Raw genomic sequence first — 23,374 nt, forward strand, 5'->3', positions numbered from 1 at the left:
ATAGTATATCCCGTGCATCGTGATGTAGGGCCAAAATTGACATGCATGCTCAGATTTAAGTCCAGAGTGTTGTGGTCCCTATGGAGACAGGCCAATATCAAGATTAAATATTAATATAAAATATTGATTTAAAATAATATTGATATGATACAGTGCCCCACCAAGGCCTGAGGGACTCCTCCCTTCCCCCCCGAGGCAAAAGTTGGCCCTGTCCACATTCCAGCACCACCCTCTTGCAGCTACTCTGAACTGGGTTCACTAGGACTCCATGTCCTGGGCCTCCTTCATATTGTGGCAGCAGCACCCCCAGTGGTGGGAGGTGGTGGGAGGCCGTCTTCCTCTTCACCATTATTTGAATTTTTCGAAGCAAAGCAACTTCTACTTTGAAAGAGCATTGGACACACATACACATCTTATTATTTATGTATTTATTGACATGAAAGGTAAAGAAAAAAAGTACTTTTAACATCACTAGATTCTATATAAATACAGTGCACATCAGAATGAGTAGTACCGAGACGGAATGAAAGAGGAAGTACATACAAAGCAGAAGTACATTAGCATGAAGCTGTCTCTCAGTGGAAGACTGTCTGTCTCCACACTTTGTCCGGGAGGAATGGCCACAGACAGGAAGTGATAGCATCCCTGAAGGGGCGGGGCTTCACCCCCAGTGCGAGCTGCTCCAAACGACCACATGCCAGCTGGGCGTTGACTGGACGCTGGGCCGATCCTGGAGACTCAACCTGCAGAAGTCATGATATTTATACTTGTTAATGAGAGTATTAAAACCAGTTCACCGTATGATTTGGCGTATGTATGTAGATGATAACAGACAATATTGTAGCAAAAGACATTTATATATATGAATATTATTTACTGGAATGAGGTGATTGGACGGCAGGCTGAAGGCCTCAGCCATGGCCACAGCCATCTGATACTTCGTCATCTGTTCTTTAGAGGAGAAGTGGAAGATGCCTCGAATAGACGGATCCTGAAAGACAATATAAATACAAATATGATAAATATTAAAGACAGAAATATTGACATAAAGCTCCAGATCCAGAGATAATTTTTATTATTACTATATTATACCACGATTATTAGCACTAGATTGACATACTTCTACTGGCACCAGCTGGAGAGAAGCGGGACTATTCCCTGTGGGCCAGTGATCAGGGTGGGAAAATGACATAATTTTATCAACACTATACTTGCGAACTATTAATTGTGGGACAGTGACAATTTGTAATTGCTGTCGATACAATGGTGTGTTTTTTGCAAACTAGGGAAAATGTCATACGTACCTAACACGACTAAACTGGACCCTGTATATTGCTGCCTGCAACTATATTTATCATTATTAACACACACACACACACACACACACACACACACACACACACACACACACACACACACACACACACACACACACACACACACACACACACACACACACACGGCATATTTGCAAAATATGCCGTGTGTGGTCCACACAAGCCACAACGTCACCCCCTGGTGACATCATTATATTTTATGTTATAATTAATTGAGGATTGATAAGATTAACAATTATCTATTAAGGAAATTCCTTTAAATTTGCATCCCTAATTTCACTCAATAACAATGCTTTGTAATTATTTGAACATAATTATTACAGAGAGACAAACAAGCAGACTAGTAGACAGACAGGTACCTCCACCCGTCTCTCTGCTAGCTTCCTGCACACAGCAGCTACGTCCCTGCAGTCTGTTGGGAACCTCTGCATGCAGTGGTCCAGGTTACAGCTCTCTGGTTCCCCCTGCAGCACTGCAGGCCACAATGCAGTCACTGCACTCTCTGCTGCCCCTTGGACCTCGCCAAACAGCACCGGCACCCGCAGCACGCAGCTCCCTGCAAGACGTCATACCAGAGTTGGAACAAGACCAGATCACATCGACTGACAGGTTTCCGACTGATGTTCCGACTCAACATTCAGGGGGCAGCCTTATAATGTGATGGTATTGCATTGTGGGATATGTTTAGTCCTAGTATCATATTCTGATGGCCAACCGCAGGAGGAGAGGTTAGGGTTATGTTGCTGTCGCGATACTATCATATACATTTACATTTACATTTAGTCATTTGGCAGACGCTTTTATCCAAAGCGACTTACAAGGGAGAATAACATTCAGCTACATTGCGACAGAGATTAGTGTAACAGATAACATAACATAACAGATAACAGATAACATATACAATTCTATCGATACATTCACAACAATATTATCATATTGTAGAACTGTATATGACAGCATCTTATCGCGGCAACATCTTGTGATAGCACGCGATAACAGTGACATACTGTGATACTATCTCGACATGTCGCCGCGTACTATAGTAGTACGCGGCGACGAAATTCCAACGTCATCACGATAGTATGCTACAGCGACATATCGCGATAGTATCGCGGCAGCAACCTATCGTGATTGCATCAGGACAGCACGAGACAACAGTAAGTTATTATCGATATTACCACGGCAGCACGCGACAACAAATTGTGGCAGCGACATATTGCGATAGCACATGACAACAGCAACATATCGCGATAGTATCGCAGCAGCAACTGCAATCCACACACACACACACACACACACACACACACACACACACACACACACACACACACACACACACACACACACACACACACACACACACACACACACACACACACACAATGATCGGAATATTTACAAGTCGCGCTGGTGTTCCGAGTTATAAAATTCTGTCGCAGTGTGTGTGCGATGAATGAAATAAAATGGAACCAGGCAGACAGATACCTGGGAAGAGGCTCAGCACCTCCCTATCCAACTGCTCCTCCTGTACGGGTTGACAGACAGACAGACAGGTAGGCAGGCAGACAGACAGGTACCTGGGCAGAGCCTCAGCACCTCCCTCTCCCCCTCCAGCTTGCTCCTCCCATACTGGTTGAGGGGGTTGGGCGCGTCATCCTCCCCGTATGGAGGATTTCTGCCATCAAACACGTAGTCACTGCTGATATAGAGCAGGAACACCCCAGCAGATCCTTAAAATAAGGTAAGGGGAAGTAAAGAAGACAAAGCGAGGTAACATAAGGTTAGATCAATTATGATAAGGCAAGATAATGTAAGGTAAAATAACCTAAATTAAAATGAGGTATAACATATAAAAAAAAAAAAATCCCAAAAACAGATTAGATGGGATTATCATCCAATCAGCGGTCAGATAATATAGGCTTGTCAGACAATCAGAGGACAGAATATATGGGATTCTGATCCAATCAGAGGACAGATTATATGGCATCTTCATGCTGACCGGCCTCATTGGCGAGCGTGCTCGTGGCGTGCACGTTGAGGTTGACGGCTGCCTCGGTGTGTCGCTCGACCACATCAGGCCTACGCTCTGCGGCACAGTGGACTATGACATCAGGCTGGGGGGAGTGTGGGGGAGAGGGAGAGAGCGTTATCCACCCGTCTACCTGGCCACAAATTCAATCTGTCTTACTGAGGTTCACAGGTAATCGAAAAAAGGGGCGGGGCGTCACGTGGCAACCAGCGACAACCAAAGCCGATTCTCAGCTACGCTACGGGCTCGCGTTAGCGATGCAGCACGAGAGTGAAAAGAGAGGATTGTTCACTCAGTCACCAGGTGGGTTGACGCCCATTTACGAACAAAGTCCGAGCTGCTTCCGGTCCGTGCGTAGGACGGAGGGGGCCGCCGGTGGTCACGTGCGCCTCTCCCAAAAAGTTTAACTACGCGCAGGGCATTCACGCGCCCCCCACCCACCCACCCAACCTTGTGGTCGTGCACGAGGCTGTGGACGGCGTCCTCGTCCAGCAGGTCGCAGTACAGGAGCCGGGGCCTCGCCCGGCGGAACCCGGTGCCGAGCACCGACCAGCCGCCGTCTTGGAATTCTCTGCACACGGCCCGACCCAACAGGCCCGTCGCCCCGGTGACAACCACCTTGCGGGCGGGCGGAGTCACCTGCTCCTGAGACACACAGAAAAATACAATAAGTAAATGAGAAATAACTGTTATGATGAGGTATAATAACAAAACAATAAGGAAGAATAACAAAAAAAAACCAACAAGTAGTAATGTTGTATGTTATGATATAAAAAAAATATTTATATTGATTTCTAACTTGTTTCGACAAGCAATTAAATGCAGAGCTAATCTTTTATATACTGCAAGCTATTTTATGTATAAATTGAACCTATAAGCTCCACAGCCTGGTACAATACAGCCTGTTTTCTCCGACGTCACAACTGATCGAAAGTAGATCAACATCCAAAAACTTGATTAAGATCAGCAAACAGCTAAATAAGTCTGCGATGCAATTCAGGTCCGTTAGGCCTGACTGTGTCGGCTAGCTGTTAGCATGCGGCTAGCAGCTAGCGACTTGTTAGCGGCTTGCTGGCGGCTTGTTCGCGGCTTGCCGACGGCTCGTTTGCGCCGTGTTTGCGGTCACCTCCACCAGCTCCACATGGCCCGGACTGAACTTTATCCTGAGGCGGGTTCCTTCAACTTCCATGCTGCGTCACTGCAGAGTCCGCTCCTTCATTTCACTCACACACGCACACAAACACACTTTACTTCACACTTCCATGTTGTTCCACTTCCCATTTTCTGCTGCGCAGTCAGTCCGACGTGCGTCACGACGATCAGCTGTTTACCGCAAAGCGGAAGCAAGTGCCGTAAACGCGCTGGGCGGCTCGGGCTAGGCGGCTTAGCCGGTAGCATCCAGTAAAACAAACGAGGCACACGAGGGGTGTGAAACGACAGGTGTAAATGAAGGACTGAGGGCGGAGAGGGAAGGACTGAGGGCGGAGAGGGAAGGACTGAGGGCGGAGAGGGAAGGACTGGAACCGCAGGAGTTCATCACACACGGTGGTGGAAAACCAATTTATTACCCAAACACAGCTTAGCGCACAAGACCACTGGTTCGCCTGCGAACTAGCCGCTGTCCGCAGCGACTCGGGGGACGAAGAATAAAACTAAAGGGTTTAAGTCCCTTATAATCAAATCAAATGTTTAAAAAATAATGATATTCCATTCACCTCAAAGTCTCCGTGTTGGAACCCAGGCATCGGGTGCGGAAGAGCGCGTCGTCTGCACTGCGCACGCGCACACACTTTCCGGAAAGATGCTCTAGAAATAGTTAAACTAATAATGACATTAATAACAACAAATAATTATAGTAACAACTATAATAACAATAATATTAATGAAACAATAATAATAAAAACGATCATCATAATAATAAATATAGCTGCAGACAGCAATACACAGTGTCCAGTTTATTCATTCTTTGTAATACGGAGAAAAACAACTGAACTTACAAACGTAATGTATTTATGTCCATATAGAATCCAAGTTTCATGTCAGGACGTACGAAGCATTTCCATTGAAACCAGATGTCACCCATTGATTTTATGTTGTAGTGTGACATAAGTGTTCTAAATAGCTGATTTTACAGTCTCAATGTTGTTTGTAAGTTGTAAAGTACAGTAATTTGCACAAGAAAAGACAAGACAGGTCAGATAATTGTTGCATCAAACAGTTGTCCGAAACAGCTGGACCAAATAATCAAAACAATTATCACAGTATTAATAAAGATCACATTGCTCTGCGTCATTTGCAATACATCGATTTCCATGATGTTGCAGTTGTATTTATCCTTGAGTTGGAATCTATTACAACCTTGGCAGCAGAGTTTCCGTTATCTGGTAATTGACGGCTGATTGACTAGTTTAACATTTTTTTTCCTCCATGAAAAACATCAGTATGCAAGATCAGCGCATCACTGAAAACACGATTCAACCTCATTCTCTGTTAAGGCTCCGATGCTGGTATTTGAATATGACCTACGTGTCTTCGTGGTCCGAGGGGCTGCAACTTCCTGCAAATTGTATTATATACTGCAAACAGTACACATGTAATAACTTCATAATGGCGTATCTTTCAAGTAAATTCCACTTTCCATTTGAAATTGGTTCTCTGATGTGAAATATTTCAACCATTTGTTTTGACTATATGTGAATATATGTACACCTCGTACATTTGCTGCTGCTTGTATGTCAAGTTCAGTCGCCCAACTTTCAAGATATTTCATTTGTGATATTTGTAAATAATTTTCAACAGATAACCAGTCATGTCTCAAATAATGACTGTACAAATTGTAGTTTTCTTTCATGTGTTTCGCTATCATAAGTCTTAATTCCCCTGGGGTTTCCTTCGATTCCTCTACTTGAAAATGATTACGCTCTGAAGAAGCAGTTACGATCAGACACAATGGATTTCGTTTCACAAGGGTCACTCATTGCTTTGGCTTTATGTATTTTAAAATTCAAATTTGAATGCGAAATGTTACATTTTAAACAAAGTTAAATTTGTTGATATATTGTCAAAGGTAGGAATAGGATGTTAGGATTGTCAGATTCATTGACTATAGTAACATCATTTTTAAATGAAATTAATTTAATCTTGAGTGCTTGTCAGCAATATTTGAAGTATTCCTACATTTTTGTAGGAATACTTCAAATCAAAACCTGTCAATTTATCATACATAATATGATGATGTCATAAAGCGTTTTAACTGTAAGTCTCATCTCATTCATTTTGTTTACGTGTTGTCAGTTTAGCAAGACCAGCTGAATATTTGGGATCATATTTGTTTGGTTTTTCATTAATATCCGCTATGTGGATCCCTATGTGGATCGATCTGAATGAAATTTAAACCACGAGATGGCTTGTGACATACCGGTTTATACGAGACCTCAACCGTGTTCGTAGCTTACGAGCTTGTTGTGTACCATATACTTTTAGCCGGGTTGGACATATTTAGTTTTAGGCACGTATTACAGTTTTCCTAGTTCTGTGAAACGCAGCACAAGTTACAAAAGTTACAAACACTGTGAACTTATGTCAAGACCAATCAACATGCACTTACGTCACTGCATGTTGCCCTTCTGGCGTTTAGTTTAAATATCCCTGAGGAAGTGTCTTAGGAATTACGTACATTCCTGGATGACGTAGCGCGGACACAAAGGAAAAGTTTGGTTCCTCCGATGGTTCTAAGAACTTCCTGTGGTGCGGAAAAATGTCTTATTTGCACCATTATAGTTTCCGTTTTTTTTTTTTTTAAACACAGCACAAGTTAAAGTTTCCAGAGTTTCCTTTAAACAGAGCCCTGGCTCAAGCTGTCTGTCTAGAGCTGCAACACACAGGGTCCAGTTTAGTCGTGTTAGATACGTATTACTGCTCTCCGGATTCTGTGCAATATAGCACGAGTTAAGAGTTTTTAGATTTTTACGACCACTCAGCAACGAACCGTGGATTTATATAGCGTTGGTTCATGATGTCACAAAGTGACTGTGTTCTCAGTGTAACGCCAGTTTTCTTCACGTATGAAACGTTCCAACTTTAATAAGTTCTCAAAACGAAGTAGCTTAATAGCCTTAGTTGAAAATTCAATAACCATCAAATTTGTGAAATTGACGGGTAGGCCCGATTTTAAAAAAACAATAAATTAGGCTAATTTTAGGAACAGCACACATTTAAATTTTAATTACGGCGAGGCACGCCTCCAACATAGTTGTCAGCCGCTGACCATTAGGGAGAGTAAACAAATAAACACACGCAGCTGCTTTATTCACGTGTCAACTGAAAAAAACAGAAAAGACAGAGTGATGTAAGAACAAGAGACGCAGCTCCAACCCGTCATCGGACTGGAACCTTTCTTAAAAGAGGCCACGGTTAATACTCACACTAACAGTTCATGGAATTATGTATTCCCCTCTGTGTAAACAATGTCATCTCAATTAAGAACCTTATCTACTGTGGCAACACATGAAGGTTTTAATCTGTTTTACACAGCCTGGATTATTCAATCTGGATATTTGTTATGTGATTCTTTAATAAAGCCTTATTTGACCTTATCTTGTCTTCAATTAAGTCAGAAATAACAGAAAATGGAGACAGAGGGAAGGACGCTCAAATTTTACATACAAAAAATGTATTGTGATATGAAATCTACTGTTATATCATATTTACATATTTACGGAATTATTGCATTTACCATTATACAATAAATATTCTATGTACTGTTATATGGTATTTACTGTTATATAATATGATGCATGGTATGTCATTTGAAGTTTTAAGTATTTGTTTTGGTGAAAATGTCTTACTTGAAAGTGGGAATATTCAGGGCAGGAAATCCCTTTGGCTCCAGTTGTTTGTTTTTTCTGAATAAATATTAATTCTCTGTCGGTCATTTCCGAATAAATATATATATTTTTTCTGAATAAATATTATTTTTGCCGGAAGGCAGTGTATTAGCAAAATTTCAGGTTATTAATAAAGTCTCTGCATTAAAGTCTCTGTATTAATACAGTTTATGTGTATTAACAAAGGTTTTAGTTTATTAAAAAATTTTCAGTGAATTTGGAAAGTTTCAGTATATAAACACAGTTTCAGTTTATTAATAAAGTTGCAGTGTTTTAACAAAGATTTAGTTTATGAATACAATTTATTTCAGTCTATTAATATAGTTTCAATGTATTTATAAAGAGTCAATATATGAATAAAGTTTTGGTTCATTAATAAATTGTATTTCAGGATATGAATAAAGTTTCAGTTTGTCAATAAAGTTTGATTCGGTATATCAATAAACTTTCCGTTCATTAATATAAAGTTCCAGGTTATCCTTCAGGTTTCCGGTGAAGGACCTCAGTGTCAAGGACAACTTTTACTTTTTATCTTGTACATCTTGGCAAATAGCGTGAGGAGGACTTCTAAGGCGGATTGGGCGTGGCTCAGCCTAAGGGGGCAAACTGGGACACCACCAAACGATATGCTGATGGAATCCAAACACCTGGGGGAACCAGGATCTCCAGGAACGTATAAAAAGCGACATCTGGGTCGGGACTTTCAGAACGAACCTTCTACCAGACACCAGGAATCCAGAAGAACCAGAAGAACCAGGAGAACATGACAACCTTCAAGGTCTCCCTGATCGCCGGTGAGTACTCTTGCTTCATTTCGATTTGAGATGCTTGACTCCAACTGAACCTGAGATGAAATGGTATGGAATAATAAGGATGGAGATGGTTTGATCTTTTGCCGATCTCTTCTAGTTTTGGCCATTGGACTTGTCCTGTCTTCAGTGCTCGGTAAGTAGCAACACAACACCTCCTCTATACTGTTTATATATATAGTATTCTGTATATACACAGTATACTGTATATATACATTATATTGTATAGACCTAAAGATTATAATGTATATATACATTACAATGTATATGTACATTATAATGTATATATACAGTATACTGTACTGTGCAAAAGTTTAAGGCACTTATCAAATAATGCTGTAATGTGAGGACCCTTTCAAATATAATGCCATGAAAGGTTTGTAATCAATTAACGACATACAAAGTGTGGTAAACAGAGAGAACCTTAATCAAATCAATATTTGGTGTGACCACCCTTCGCCTTAGAAACAGCACCAATTCCCCTCTGTCCACTTGTCCACAGTATGTGAAGGTACTCAGTAGGTAGGTTGTTCTAAGCATCATGGAGAACTTGCCACAGTCCTTCTACAGATTTAGGCTCCGGTCTCAATCGCTTTCGTCTCTTCATGTAATCCCAGACTGAGTGGAGTTCAGATCAGGGCTCTGTGGAGGCCGTACCGTCTGGTGCAGGACACCTTGTTCTTCTTTTCACTGACCATGCTTCTTTATGACTCTGGCTCTAAGTTTGGGATCCTTGTCACGATACATACATATTGACACTAATGCAGAAGTTAGAAAATTACCGTCTGAAAGTAATGTTGTTGTTAAACATCTGAAGTGCCCAAAACATTTGCACAGCACTGTGTGTGTGTGTGTGTGTGTGTGTGTGTGTGTGTATATATATATATATATATATATATAATTGTGTGTATATATATACTCTATACTGTGTGTTTGTATGTATAGAAATATGAAAAGTATTGGTTTGGTTTCTCTGGTGGTCCTCACCTAGTCCTATCATTCCAGATGCGCTGCCTCAGTCGGTGTCAGACGACTCCGAAGAGCACGACACTCATGTGTAAGAAAAGAGTCGTTCTTCTCCTTCACCGCCATCTTGGAGGGATGGTGGGAGGTTCATGCGGTGTAGGTTCACGTGGTGGAGGGTCAGGTGGTGGGGAGCAACTCTTTAAACTGTGATTCTGTGCCCACTCAGGGGAGCAGCAGTCACTGCTCAACCCACCGCAGTAGCAGCTGGAGCAACTGCAGGAATTGCCCCGTCCCCTACACCAGGTAGGTGGTGTCAAACAGGGCAGTTTACTGCTATATGCAATACTCAGTACTATGCTATATACTGCTGCTATATGACATACTATATTCTGATTATACTTCACACAATATATTATATACAATGCTATATACTATACTACTACTCATATTTACTTTAGTATAGTGCCACCTGCACTCCTTGGGCTACTAAATAGTATAACCCTATTTGATTTTTTTAGAATGTACTGTTTTTTGCTGCTGTGACACCTCGAGCCCTATCTTAACTTTATCTCAAAAGGAGGGCCTGCTCCACCTTTATAAAAGGTTCCCAACACAAAGCCAGGGAGCTGCAACAACTGGTAAACCCCACGCCCTGAATACTAACCCTTATCTTACCATATCTTAACTCACCTTGCAGTAGCTTACCTTGTGTCTCGTGGTTGTTGTTCCAGGTTATGGACGGACAGATCTTCCTTCTCTACACTTCTAATCATCCTCATGACACTCCACTGCATCTGGAGAGGGAAAACACCCCCTCCCCGCCTCCCAGGATGATTCACCTTGATGATCCTGCCCAACGACAGTATCTGGGAGAGCAGTGCCTTGTGGGTTGTCTCTTATGAAATAAAGAAATTGTATTCACTCCTGCATCAGTACTTCCTGTATTCTATCACCTTAATTTGCATGGTACCAAATTCATTTGGTTGTTGAAAATGTCTCTGACGTAAAATGTATTTCTCTTTTCGACATATTTGAACCAGTTTGAATTGACATGAAATTCAAAATAACATTTGCATGGATTTGATCATATTAGACATTAAATGACAACAACACTTTGGCACCTCGAGCAGTAGTGCATGTTTTGGTAAGTAGTACAGTTTAAAACACCATACTTCATTTGTATAGTAGTATAACGCAGTAATTTCCATTTGGATGGTACTATAGTACACTATACTTATTTAGTATAGTACTATAGCAAACTATACTATATTAGTATAACACTACTTAATTAGTAGTATTACCAAGCCTACATTTTCATTTTCTGTATTCTTCAGGGATCAACGGTGTCGTCTTATCGTAAATATCGTTGATGTTGAATAAAGTTTGATTTTAGAGTTTCAAGGAAGCCAGAGGAAAGGGGAGTTTGATGTTTTATTGAATGAAAAACAAGGATTTCATTAACTAAACATTAATAAAGTTTGACGGGCGAATTCACAAAGCGATTGTGCGGCATTTGCAGCCTCTCAACCGGTGCAAATAACAGAAAAAGCGCGCGTCGAATTCAAAAAGCATCCTCAAACGGTGCAATGCACTGCTAACTGCCCTGCCACGCAAATAGCCTCTCGGTGCGCCAGTGCTATTTGCACATATTTAACTTTGGTATTATTCATACATTTGGTGCAAAATTGGCCCCTTTCTATGCAAATGAGACTTGTCGCAAAAAACGTCCAATTCATAAGCACCGGCGCTAATAGCCATTCCAAGTTAGAGTGAAATTATTACCGTCTGCAGAGACCTGGTGGTAACTGTGGCAAAGAAATAAAATAAAATAAAAGGCAGCAGTTCCTCCGCTCCCTGCGCGATCAGAGCTACCTGTCAACACTGGCATTTGAAAAAAGGGGAAATTGTTTGGCGCTAGTGGCCGACCCCACATTTCCAAGGATTTCACGCCCAGACTTTCCTGTGATCTGTAGATTAATTAAATTATATTTTGGGGTCCAGCCCGCATTGTATTTGCTCAGATTTTTATTCCTATTTTTCTCCTTGGCTTTTTTGAGGCAAAAAGTGTCCCGCAACAATCGCTGAACCCACAGACATGGTTGAGGTCTCGCTGGAACCAGGACGTCTCAGACATCTTATGATACAAGTTTGATCCATATCGATCTCCATTTGGAGCAGGAATTAGTAAAAAAAAACATTACATTTTACCGAAAGTAGCAGAACGTTTTCTGCTACTGGTCGGATGAGGGAGTGAGATGAGTTTGTGGAGCGGGGCACTTTGTGACATCATCATCCAATTCCTTGGACTTTTTTCCTTGGGTTACATTGTCAGTAACTTATGTTTCCATGAAATACAAAAAATGTTGTGGTATTTCTGTGAGTAATTACCGTTGCACAGCTTCTATTTTTCCAAAATACAAAGTGCATTACTCATTCCCACATTCCAGTGAATTGTACTCGACGCGGTCACGAGTTTATGAGGACTACTTTTTATTGTATTTTTTTCATTTATCCGGCAAAGTATTGTGGACCACAGAGGTAAAATATCAATTGAACAGATCCACAGACATCTACCAGTTAAGAAGGTACATAAATATACACGTAAAGCGATAGTTTGGCAACGTCGAACGAGTACAGAGTGACTCGGTCCACTCCAGACACTGGACACGGTCAAACTGGACATTCTCAATAGGAATCTGTACATTTATAGTAAATAATATGATAACGTCATCAAGCATCTTACTGTAAATCTCATCTCGTTCATTTTGTTTACGAATAGTGTCGTGTCAGTCTACACCACGCAACGCTCACGGTGAGAATAGATGGACTTAATTATGATTAATTGTTTTTAAATTATATAATTGTGATAATTATTTCAACCACGTTACACTAAGGATTGCTACAGTAGATCTACTGTCTGCCACAATCAGACTGTACAACTCCTCCTCCAGCTGCTCAACTGGGGTGATCAGTGTCAGGCTGGGGGATGTTAAATCATTCTGGACTGTTTCTTATGGTATACACTTATCAGCCACAACATTAAAGCCACTGACAGGTGAAGTGAATAACATTATCATCTCATTCCAATGGCACCTGTCAAGGGGTAGGTTATATTAGGCATCAAGTGACCGCAGTAGTCCAGTCAGTACTTGAAGTTGATGTGTTGGAAGCAGGAAAAATGGGCAAGCGTAAGGATCTGAATGACTTTGATAAGGGCTAAATTGTGATGGCTAGACGACTGGGTCAAAACGGTAGGTTTTGTGGAGTATGCAGTGGTTAGTACCTACCAAAAGGGGTCCAAGGAAGGACAACTGTTGAACCGGCAACAGGGTCATAGACTCCCAAGACTCACTGATGTGCATTGGGAGCGAAGTCTAGCCTGTCTGGTCCCATACCACAGAAGAGCTACTGGAGCACTAATGTCTGAAAAAGTTGATGCTACTATGATAGAAAGGTGTCAGAGCACAGTGTATCACAGCTTGCTGCATATGGGGCTGCTTAGCCGCAGACAGGTCAGAGTGTCCATGCTGATCCCTGTCCACCACTGAAAGTGCCGACAATGGGCACGTGAGCGTCAGAATTGGACCATGAAGCAATGGAAGAAGGTGGCCTGGTCTGATGAATCATGTTTTCTTCTACATCATGTGGATGGGCGGTGTCAGGGTCCGATCCGATGGAGCATTTGTGAGATGTGCTGGAACAACAAGCTCGATCCATGGGGGCCCCACCTCACAACTTCCAGGACTTAAAGGATCTGCTGCTAACGTCTTGGTGCCAGATACCACAGGACACCTTCAGAGGTCTTGTGGAGTCCATGCCTCCACGGGTCAGAGCTTTTTTGGTGACATGAGGGGGAGCTACACAATATTAGTGGTTATTGGTGGTGGTTTTAATGTTGTGGCTGATCGGTTTATAACGTTTCAGATGTGTATTATATTATTTTGTCACTTTATTTTGTTGTTTGGGTGTGAGCTGCTGTAATATCTTAATTTCCCCTTGGGGATTAATAAAGTACCTATCTATTTATGATCATCCAAATGACAGGAAGTTTCTCCAATTAGTCCCAAATTGTAATTTCCTATCAGTGATGTAACCTCAACATAAATAAAGTTAATGGCTGTCTTTAATTCACTTTTTTTGCCTCTTTTTTCTTGTTTGGCCTCTTTTGGGGTGCAGTGAGTAGAATATGGTCCAAATTTGACAAGCAGTATGGGAAGAGCACCCTACGTCAGTTGGTTGGCAGTCTATCATTACTTCAATTCAAGATTCAAGATTCAAGATTTTTATTTGTCACATACATATACATACTTTCATACATATATGCAGTGAAATGTAATGCAACGCACCCGGTGATAGCACACAATATGTCCTAGTAGAAAAAGAAATAAAAGTAAAGAATTCCTTTCTAATAGACCGACTAACTGACTCCTAAAACGTAATACAGTAGGTTGAATACTTATAGAATAAGATAAAAATATATAGAATAAAATACAATAAAAATAACTTCATAACTTTTGAACTTATCACACTATCCAAGAGAGAAAAAGTGTCCTCTGCAGATCCAAGTATTGCACCAATAACAGATAAGTTATGTAATTTCATATGTGTCTGTTTCTAGTGTTGGTGTTAAACAGTTTAAAACTTTGTTTTAACAACCTTCAGGCATTCACGGGGAGAGGAGGGGTGGTAAGCATTTAGTTGTATGTTTTCACACAGAATTTTTGCATTGAATTAATAATTGCCTGGAGTGGAACTTCTTTGTTTGTTCATGCTTTACATACACATAACTAGTGCTTTTTTCCCATAGACTGTAATATCCCGCTACTGCACTACAGATAGAACAGTTTGGAAGTCTTTCCATCTATGGAAGATAAATTGTAACAGCTGCTTTCCCTCATTCAGGAAGGTGCCAATATCTTTTTCCACTGAATCTCATCTGATCACATTCAGGCTTTACCATGGAGTTATTTAGAGGTGTTTATTTTTTGTGCATATATGGTAGTATGTATGTATGTAATGATAGTAGTATCTTAAGTTATGCAAAGCAAGTTGCCTATCAAAACTTGAACAATGCATTAAAAACATGGAATATGTAAATCACCGATTCAGTCGGTATTGCCATATGATGATCCAATTGTAAACTAGGTTATAAAATAATTGAATGCACAATTGTGTACAGTATAGAATGAAAAGGAAACAATTGATAATCTGTCGTCTAAAGACGTTGAAACAACGTTGCAATATCAGTGTTGATTCACCTTTCAAAATCAAAACAAAATTCAACAGTGATTCAACTTTGACCAAGATGTTGATTCACCCGTGAATAAACGTAAAAATGGCGGCCGGGTAGCGATGCCTTGACCGGTGGCAGTCTGTGGTTGTTTTCAAAACACACTCCAAAAGCAACTTGTTTAAGCTGTGAAAAATGTATTGTTTGAAAAGGCGTTAAACATTGACAAAAATAGTCCCATAACTTCCATTAAAGTCAAAAGACATCGAAAAAACAACAAAGTTAGAGGAAACAGCGATAAAGTGGTCAAAACTGGCACGGAACCACAGATGGCATCGAACCTCATAGGACCATGGACAGCTCCACAGCAGCTCAGCTCAGCTTCTGTGCCCGAAAGGCTGCTGCATCCGGCTGGCAGAGAAAAAATGAACTTTGTGGTAGATTAAAATATATTAAATGAACAGTCATCAATTCTACATTGTGATATTAAGATTCAGTGGGAACTAGAGTTTAAGTAAAATTTTAAATATACAAACATTTTATTCATGTAAATGAAAACTTTATCGACATGCTTGCGCTTTCATTTCATTTGCGCTATATATTTTGTGAATTGAACGTTGAGGCGACGCAGATAGCGGGCGCAATTGATGGTGCTATTAGCGGCCGCCATCCATTCTATGAATTCGCCCCGCAGTGTATTGATAACATTTCAGTGTATTGATAACGTTTCAGTGTATTAACATTTCAGGATATGAACAAAGTCTCAGTGTATTAATATAGTTTGTGTATTAATAAAGTTTCAGTTCATTAATTAAGTTTGTTTCAGCGTATTCATAAAGCTTCTGTTTATTAAAATAGTTTGTTTCAGTGTAATCAAGTTTCAGGTTATTTTTCAGGTTCCAGGCGAAGGACCTCAGTGTCAGATGTTTTAGTCCCTGCGGTGTATTCCACTGCACACCTTGGTAAACAGCGTGAGGAGAACTTTCCAGGAGGTGGATCAGGTTTAGCTCACCCTGGGGGGGTTGGGGGGTGCCAGCAGGCCTTCAAACTGGTACGCCACCAAACGATATGCTGATGGAACCCAAACACCTGGGGGAACCAGGATCTCCAGGAAGGTATAAAAAGCGACATCTGAGTCGGGACTTTCAGAACGAACCTTCTACCAGACACCAGGAGAACCATTAGAACCAGGAGAACATGGCAACTCTCAAGGTCTCCCTGATCGCCGGTGAGTACTCTTCTTGTCATCTCGATTTGAGATGCTTAACTCAGACTGAACCTGAGATTAAATGACATGGAATAAGATAAGCTGGAGATGGTTTGATCTTTTGCCAATCTCTTCTAGTTTTGGCCATTGGACTTGTCCTGTCTTCAGTGCTCGGTAAGTAGCAACACAACACCTCCTATATACACCGATCAGCCACAACTTTAAAACCACTGACAGGTGAAGTGAATAACATCAATCATCTCATTCCAATGGCACCTGTCGAGGGGTGGGATATATGAGGCATCAAGTGAACAGTCAGCTCTTGAGATTGATTTGTTGAAAGCAGGAAAAATGGGCAACTTAAGGATCTGAGCCACTTTGACAAAGGCAAAATTGTGATGGCTAGACGACTGGGTCAGAGCATCTCCAAAACGGCAGGTCTTGTGGGCTGTTCCTGGTATGTTAGTGGTTAGTACTTACTAAAAGTGGTCCAGGGAAGGACAACCGGTGAACCGGCAACAAGGTCATGGGCGCCCAAGGCTCATTGATGCGCGTTGGGAGCAAAGTCTAGCCCGTCTATTCCGATCCCACAGAAGAACTACTGTAGAACAAATTGTGTCAGAACACTTCCGTAGCCGGGACTGGTCAGAGTGTCTATGCTGACCCCTGTCCAACTCCGAAAGTGCCTACAATGGCCACGTGGGCATCAGAACTGGACCATGGAAGAAGGTGGCCTGGTCTGATGAATGTCTCGACCGACGGAGCATCTGTGGGGATGTGCTGGAACAACAAGCCTGAGGGCCCCACCTCACAATTTCCAGAACTTAAAGTATCTGCTGCGAACGTCTTGGTGCCATGCTTCTTCACGACTCTGGCTCTAAGTTTGGGGTCCTTGTCACGATACATACATATTGACACTAATGCAGAAGTTATATAATAATATATATATAATTACAATATAAAATTATATATATATGAAAAGTATTGGTTTGGTTCCTCTGGTGGTATTCACCTAGTCTGTCATTCCAGATGCTCTGCCACAGTCGGAGTCAGAAGAGCACCAACTCAACTCTAAAATGTAAGAAAAGAGTCGTTCTTCTCCTTCACCTCCATCTTGGAGGGATGGTGGGGGCTCAAGTGGTGGAGGGTCAACTGGTGGAGGATCTTCTGATGGATGTTATTTTTTCCAGAGCAATGTTCTTGATGAAGACCCAGAACGAAACTGCTCTCAGAAGGTTCTTTGAAAGTCTGCCTGGGATGGAACTTGATGCAGACTCAGAGGAAGAGGAAGTCAGCTCTCAAATGTAAGAAGAGAGACGCACTTCTCCTTCACCATCTTGGAGGGCTGGAGGTTCACATGGTGGGGAGAAACGCATTAAACTGTGATTCTGTGCCCACTCAGGGGAGCAGCAGTCAGCGCTCAACCCACCGCAGTAGCAGCTGGAGCAACTGCAGGAATTGCCCCGTCCCCTGCACCAGGTAGGTGGTGTCAAACAGAGCAGGTTACTGCTATATGCAATACTACGTACTATGCTATATACTGCTGCTATATGACATACTATATTATACTATGATTATACTTCACACAATATATTACATACAATGCTTTATACTATTACTCGTACTTACTTAAGTCTAGCGCCATCTGCCCTCATTGGGCTACTAGTTAGCATAACGCTATTTGATTTTACTTCTTTCTTGAATGTTCTGTTTTTTGCTGCTGTGACACCTCCAGCCTTATCTTATCTTTCTCTAAAACAAGCTCACCAGGGCAATGGAACGGCTGCTCCACCTGCTGTTTAACAGGTTCCCAACACAAACCGGGGGAGCTGCAACAACTGGTAAACCCCCAGGACCGCCACGCCCTGAATACTAACACTCATCTTACCATATCTTAACTCACCTTGTAGTATCTTACCTTATGTCTCGTGGTTGTTGTTCCAGGTTATAGACGGAGGGATCGTCCTTCCCTACACTTCTACTCATCCTCGTCACTCTCCACTGCATCTGGAGAGGGAAAGCACCCCCTCCCCGCCTCCGAGGATGAATCACCTTGATGACCCTGCCCAACAACAGTATCTGGGAGAGCAATGCATTGTGGGATGTCCCTTATGAAATAAAATACATTTTATTTGCTCCTGAATCAGTACTTCCTGTATTCTATCGGAGGGCTCCAGGGTAACCTTTTCCACTAGCTGCGCCGGTGCTCCCTACTGAAAATTGCCGGAGCACCAGCCCAAAATTTTCTGCATACACTGCGACACGCGCATATTTTTCTCCATTTTAACTGTGTTACTGATAAATGATTTGGTAACAGACAATTTACAGGAATAACAGTGTGCTGTTTTATTTAGGGGAAAGTCACAAAGTGGTGTAGAGCTTGAACAGCAAAAAATAATTTAAAGAATTTTTAATTTTTTTGAAGATCGGTGCTATTCGATTTTTTTATTTTGTATTATCTAAAGCAGTTTGTTCTTTTTCACGTCATGTTCACATCTTACACATTAACAAATAACTTTGTATGAACCGGTCCTTTTCGAGTAGTGAAAACGTTGACGACTCCCCTCTTGTCTGAAACCGTAATGTTAGTGAAGGCACTCGGGGTGCTTTCGGAGCACCGCAGGGCAGATTTCAACCAGCAGCTCGGGCATCAAACCAAAGTCGCGAGCATTTAGTAGCATTCCCTCCAAAAATGGTAGCAAGATGCGACTGGATGTTTACAGTCCGGAGCCCTAAGTTTTGGAGGTACCCTCCCGATATGTGTCCGCACTGCAGGAACTAGGAACCATCGTTGTTAGAGGGACTTTTTGTTTTAGCTCCTACTCACACAACAGCCTGAAGGTGACGGAAGCCTGGCCAGCGACCGGCCCATGGACCACTGTGCCAATCGAAATGAAAACCAATAAAAATAGTTTTATTGCAGATGTATTTAATTTCCCATCGTAATTTAAATTATGCAAAGATTCCCTGCGCGCCCCTGCCTTATGAATGCCGGAGCAAAGGTTTAAATGACGTCTTGTAGATCTAATGAGTCAAGATTCAGCAACTGCATTCGCACATTTTCGACCTCAAATCTGTTCAGAAACAAGATTTTGGTGGACTGCAAAGCTGAAATAAGTAAAAGTTTATAGAGTGAAAACAACACGGAACACCTGCTTTGACCGTCGGCACATGAGCGTTCCGACCGGCGGTTCCAAGGTTATTTAGTTCCCTAGGGACCTCCCCAGTTTCCCTCCCAATAATTCTTTGTTCGCTAAACGCCTTTTATTTGCATGGCACCAATTAAAATGTTCCGTGAAAATGTCTTCAAAGTGAAATGCATTTATCTTCGAGATTAATTTGAACCAGGTAGAATTGGAATGAAACTCACAATAATGAAAGTAAATAAAAAAGGTCAATGAATTTGATATTAGAAATCAAACGATCAAAACACATTGCCACATCGAGCAGCAGTGCACGCTGGGTAAACGGGCAGCGGAGGCTATCGCACACTGTACCTCATTATATAGTGCTATAGCGCACTGCATTCTATTAATATAGTACTATAGCACACAATACTTCATTATATATAAAATGAAGTATTGTGTGCTATAGTACAATACTAATGAAATTGTGCGCTATAGCACTGTTTAGTGAGGTAGTGTGCCATAGTACTATGAAAGTGATTTTTTTTATACATCTCACTTTCAATAGCATAGTACTAAAGCAAACTATACTATATTACTATAGTTCTTTTGTAGGATTACCAAGCTCTTTAAATTTCTGTATTCATTGGGATGAACAGTCTCGTCTTATTCTAAATATTTTTCAAGTTGAATAAAGTTTGATCTTAATGTTTCAAGAAAGCCAGAGAAAAGTGGAGTTTGACGTTTTATTGAATGAAAAACATTTTCACAGACGTCGACCGCGGCGTCCTCCCTTCCTGCGAGTGGAGTCTGATGGGATGGGAGTCACATCCTCTGAAAGAGAGAAAACATTCCGTCAGTCAATCTAGTCTCCTGTCAGATGGACTCCGATGACATCAAACGCAACATCTAAACACGAGTCTTTTCATAGTGTTTCTGACGAGCCATTCAACATGTTTCTCATACACACACATTCATACATATATGCAGTGAAATGTCATTGCAACGCACCCAGAGATTATGCACAATAAACACAGACTGACACAATAGTCAACTAACTCAGTTGAGTCACTGAATTGGTGGGACACGCCGAGTGAGGCAGGACTCAGGAACGATGAACGACAGCAAGACTTCAGAACAATTAAAGAATTGTGAACATAATTCTCAAAGGAATCCTTTCATTGTCACAATTTAAAACCACAAACCAGGGTTCATCCTGACATTTAAAAAAAAAAATTACATTTAAGGGCCTTTTCAAGAACCATTTTTTTTCAATGTTATCTTTATTGAATCACATATGAGCGAGATAAGTGTCTATTATCTATATATCAAATATTAATCTTGCTGTCATCAACTATTTTAAGTGTCCCAACCACACCGGACTGAATTTCCATTTCCCTGCCATCTTGTTTCCAGCGTTCAGACAGTTAACGTTCATGCTTTGTTGGTGTAGCAGGGAGATGAGGGACGCAGGCAGCGATGCGAGAGAAAACGTTCGAGAAACTAAAACATTACGTTATGATTTGGAAAAATTAAACAAGGGGACTAGCAGCGTTTCAATCACACTGAGGCCCCAACACCACCCAAAAATCCCTGTGACTACACCGTTAAGTGCGACTACAGTGCTACTCACCGATGCGTCCGATCTTCATCCCAGATCTGGCCAGAGCTCTGAGTGCAGACTGAGCTCCAGGTCCTGGTGTCTTCGTCCTGAGGAAACAGTTCAATTGTCTTCAGTTACATCACTTCACCTCCCTTCACACCATCCTCCATCCACCCACCCCCTCACCTGTTGCCCCCGGTGGCCCTCAGCTTGATGTGCAGGGCGGTGATACCCAGCTCTTTGCAACGCTGTGCCACGTCCTGCGCTGCCAACATGGCGGCGTAGGGAGACGACTCGTCCCTGTCTGCCTTCACCTTCATCCCGCCGGTCACACGGCAGATCGTCTCTCTGGGGACACACGCAAGTACACACATCAATACTCCCTCATACACACATTTCTGACTCAAGCCGTTAAGAGCCGTGGTCACTTAGTAGCTATAGACACAAGACAAACGATTCACTCATAGCGAACACACCTTTTAGATTCAGTCACCGTGGCAAACTGAAAATAAACACTGATCTAGAGTTAAGTCGATGTGTCAATTCAAATTTTAGTGACCGATTTACTCTGAATTCCACCGCAACAAATAACCGACAGTGTCACTTCTTGTAGCTCACGGTTCAGAAAGTCCCCCCTCCACCACTGTGCGTTACAACTCTTTACTTAATAGATCATCAAGAGCCAAATTTTAATCGAGTCAACCCTTCAACATTCCTTAATAGTTTTCACTTCAGGGTTAAACTTGCTCACGCCGGTGGTTCTGAATACGCACACCTGTGTAATTTTGATCCTGCAACACACGAGGTACCAGCGAGCTCCATTATCAACTTCTGTCAGTAGAAATGTAAACATTTTCACAGCGGTCGACAGACACTACGACACGCGGGATCACGTACTTATTAGACCAGTATTACCGCCATCTCGCCGGCCAATACGTGCACTTTCGTATTTTGCGAGTCAACGCGTTCGGCGCCTTACTTTCCGGAGAGGTCGGTGACGTGGACAAAGGTGTCATTGAAGGAAGCAAAGATGTGACAGACGCCGAAGACGTTCTCGCCTTCAGCCACCTGGGGACCCAGGCTGATCACCTGCTCCTCCTTCTTCTCTTTGCCTTTGCGTGGGGCCATGGTCTGTAAACACACACACACACACAGCTAGCTCAGCATCAGTCTGTAGACACAAGGTTAGCAGCTCAGCATCAGTCCGGACAGATAAGCCTCGCCTGGGATCAGTCTGTAAACGGGGAGTTATCTGTGAAGCTGAGGTCACGTTGCTTCTTACATTGTGGACGTAGACCTTAAGAGTTTATAAAAGCATGGCCGCCGGGTTACAGGGCTAAGTGGACAAGTACAGCAACTAGTGTATACTAAAACACTGTACTAGCCACCGTAGTTGAACAACAGGACGGATACTCTGGCCTGTATCCAGCTCAGCGTTTTATTCCAGGGCCAAGCGAAAACAGCACGAGATAAGTTGTGCAGCTCAGCAGCGTGTTCATACATTTAATATTCCAGTTGCCACGGAGCTTATCACACACCCGGGGAAGGGAACACAACAGTCAACGTTTATTCCACTTCCTCCGCGCTACACGCGCAGCTTTCCGCCGACGCGCCGCGGCCTCGCCCGGCCGGCGACGCCGGGGCTCGGGCCGCCCGTCAAAGCCCCGGGGCTCACACATGTCACGCTTCCCGGGCGGCGTGATGCGCCTCGTCGCGGTTCGAGTCGGATTTCGCGACGGATTAACAACTTTGAAAGGTGATTTCTGTCGGATGGAGAACTGGGCTCACCTCGGGTCTGTGTCTCCTCGAAGCAGAAACAGGAAAAGGAAAGGGCTTCCGCTTCCGGTGTCGCACTTAAAGCGCTCCGCCGCCACGCTAGCGCTAATTTTGAATATATATATACATTTTAAATATTCCGTTTATTGTTATTATTCTGGTTTTTACTTTCGTTTTTTAATTATTATTCAGTTTTTAATTTGTTATTTTTATTATGCCGTGTATATATTTTCTTTTTATCACAACTTTTCATTAAACTCAAGATTCAAGATTTTTTTTATTTGTCACATACATATACATACTTTCATACATATATGCAGTGAAATGTAATGTAATGCAAACTCTTGCTCTTGAATTAATTTTCCATTGCAATATGGAGATTTAAGGACACACACACACACACGCA

The 23,374-nt window shown here is 42.1% G+C and overlaps 3 protein-coding genes across 4 annotated transcripts; 1 reads left to right on the plus strand and 2 right to left on the minus strand.

The window, feature by feature from the left end:
- Positions 1-419: 419 nt before the first annotated feature.
- On the minus strand, positions 420-5,133 carry mat2b (methionine adenosyltransferase 2 non-catalytic beta subunit methionine). Of its 2 annotated transcripts, none has more exons than XM_080013255.1 (7): positions 5,082-5,133; positions 3,817-4,011; positions 3,337-3,451; positions 2,915-3,067; positions 1,697-1,893; positions 878-991; positions 420-743 (listed from the first exon to the last, which is right to left on the minus strand). In XM_080013255.1, exons 1-7 carry the CDS (start codon positions 5,109-5,111, stop codon positions 576-578), a joined length of 972 nt encoding a protein of 323 aa, XP_079869381.1. In that variant the 5' UTR covers positions 5,112-5,133; the 3' UTR covers positions 420-575. The 2 variants fall into 2 exon arrangements, with proteins under 2 accessions (XP_079869381.1, XP_079869380.1); XM_080013254.1 differs by lacking the exon at positions 5,082-5,133 and adding an exon at positions 4,493-4,990.
- A 3,071-nt stretch (positions 5,134-8,204) lies between these two features.
- Positions 8,205-10,929, plus strand: LOC307239875 (uncharacterized protein; the record flags this gene model as incomplete). The annotated part of the gene is made up of 7 exons (XM_080013454.1): positions 8,205-8,219; positions 8,913-9,046; positions 9,162-9,197; positions 10,067-10,118; positions 10,254-10,330; positions 10,605-10,665; positions 10,759-10,929. 7 exons carry the CDS (start codon positions 8,205-8,207, stop codon positions 10,927-10,929), a joined length of 546 nt encoding a protein of 181 aa, XP_079869580.1.
- A 9,392-nt stretch (positions 10,930-20,321) lies between these two features.
- rps14 (ribosomal protein S14) lies at positions 20,322-23,034 on the minus strand. Its single transcript, XM_080014372.1, has 5 exons — positions 22,981-23,034; positions 22,172-22,323; positions 21,379-21,540; positions 21,223-21,299; positions 20,322-20,423 (listed from the first exon to the last, which is right to left on the minus strand). Exons 2-5 carry the CDS (start codon positions 22,318-22,320, stop codon positions 20,356-20,358), a joined length of 456 nt encoding a protein of 151 aa, XP_079870498.1. The 5' UTR covers positions 22,321-22,323; positions 22,981-23,034; the 3' UTR covers positions 20,322-20,355.
- Between the last annotated feature and the right edge of the window lie 340 nt (positions 23,035-23,374).

This window comes from Zeus faber (assembly GCF_960531495.2).
Source record: "Zeus faber genome assembly, chromosome: 14".
Taxonomy (NCBI): Eukaryota; Metazoa; Chordata; class Actinopteri; order Zeiformes; family Zeidae; genus Zeus; species Zeus faber.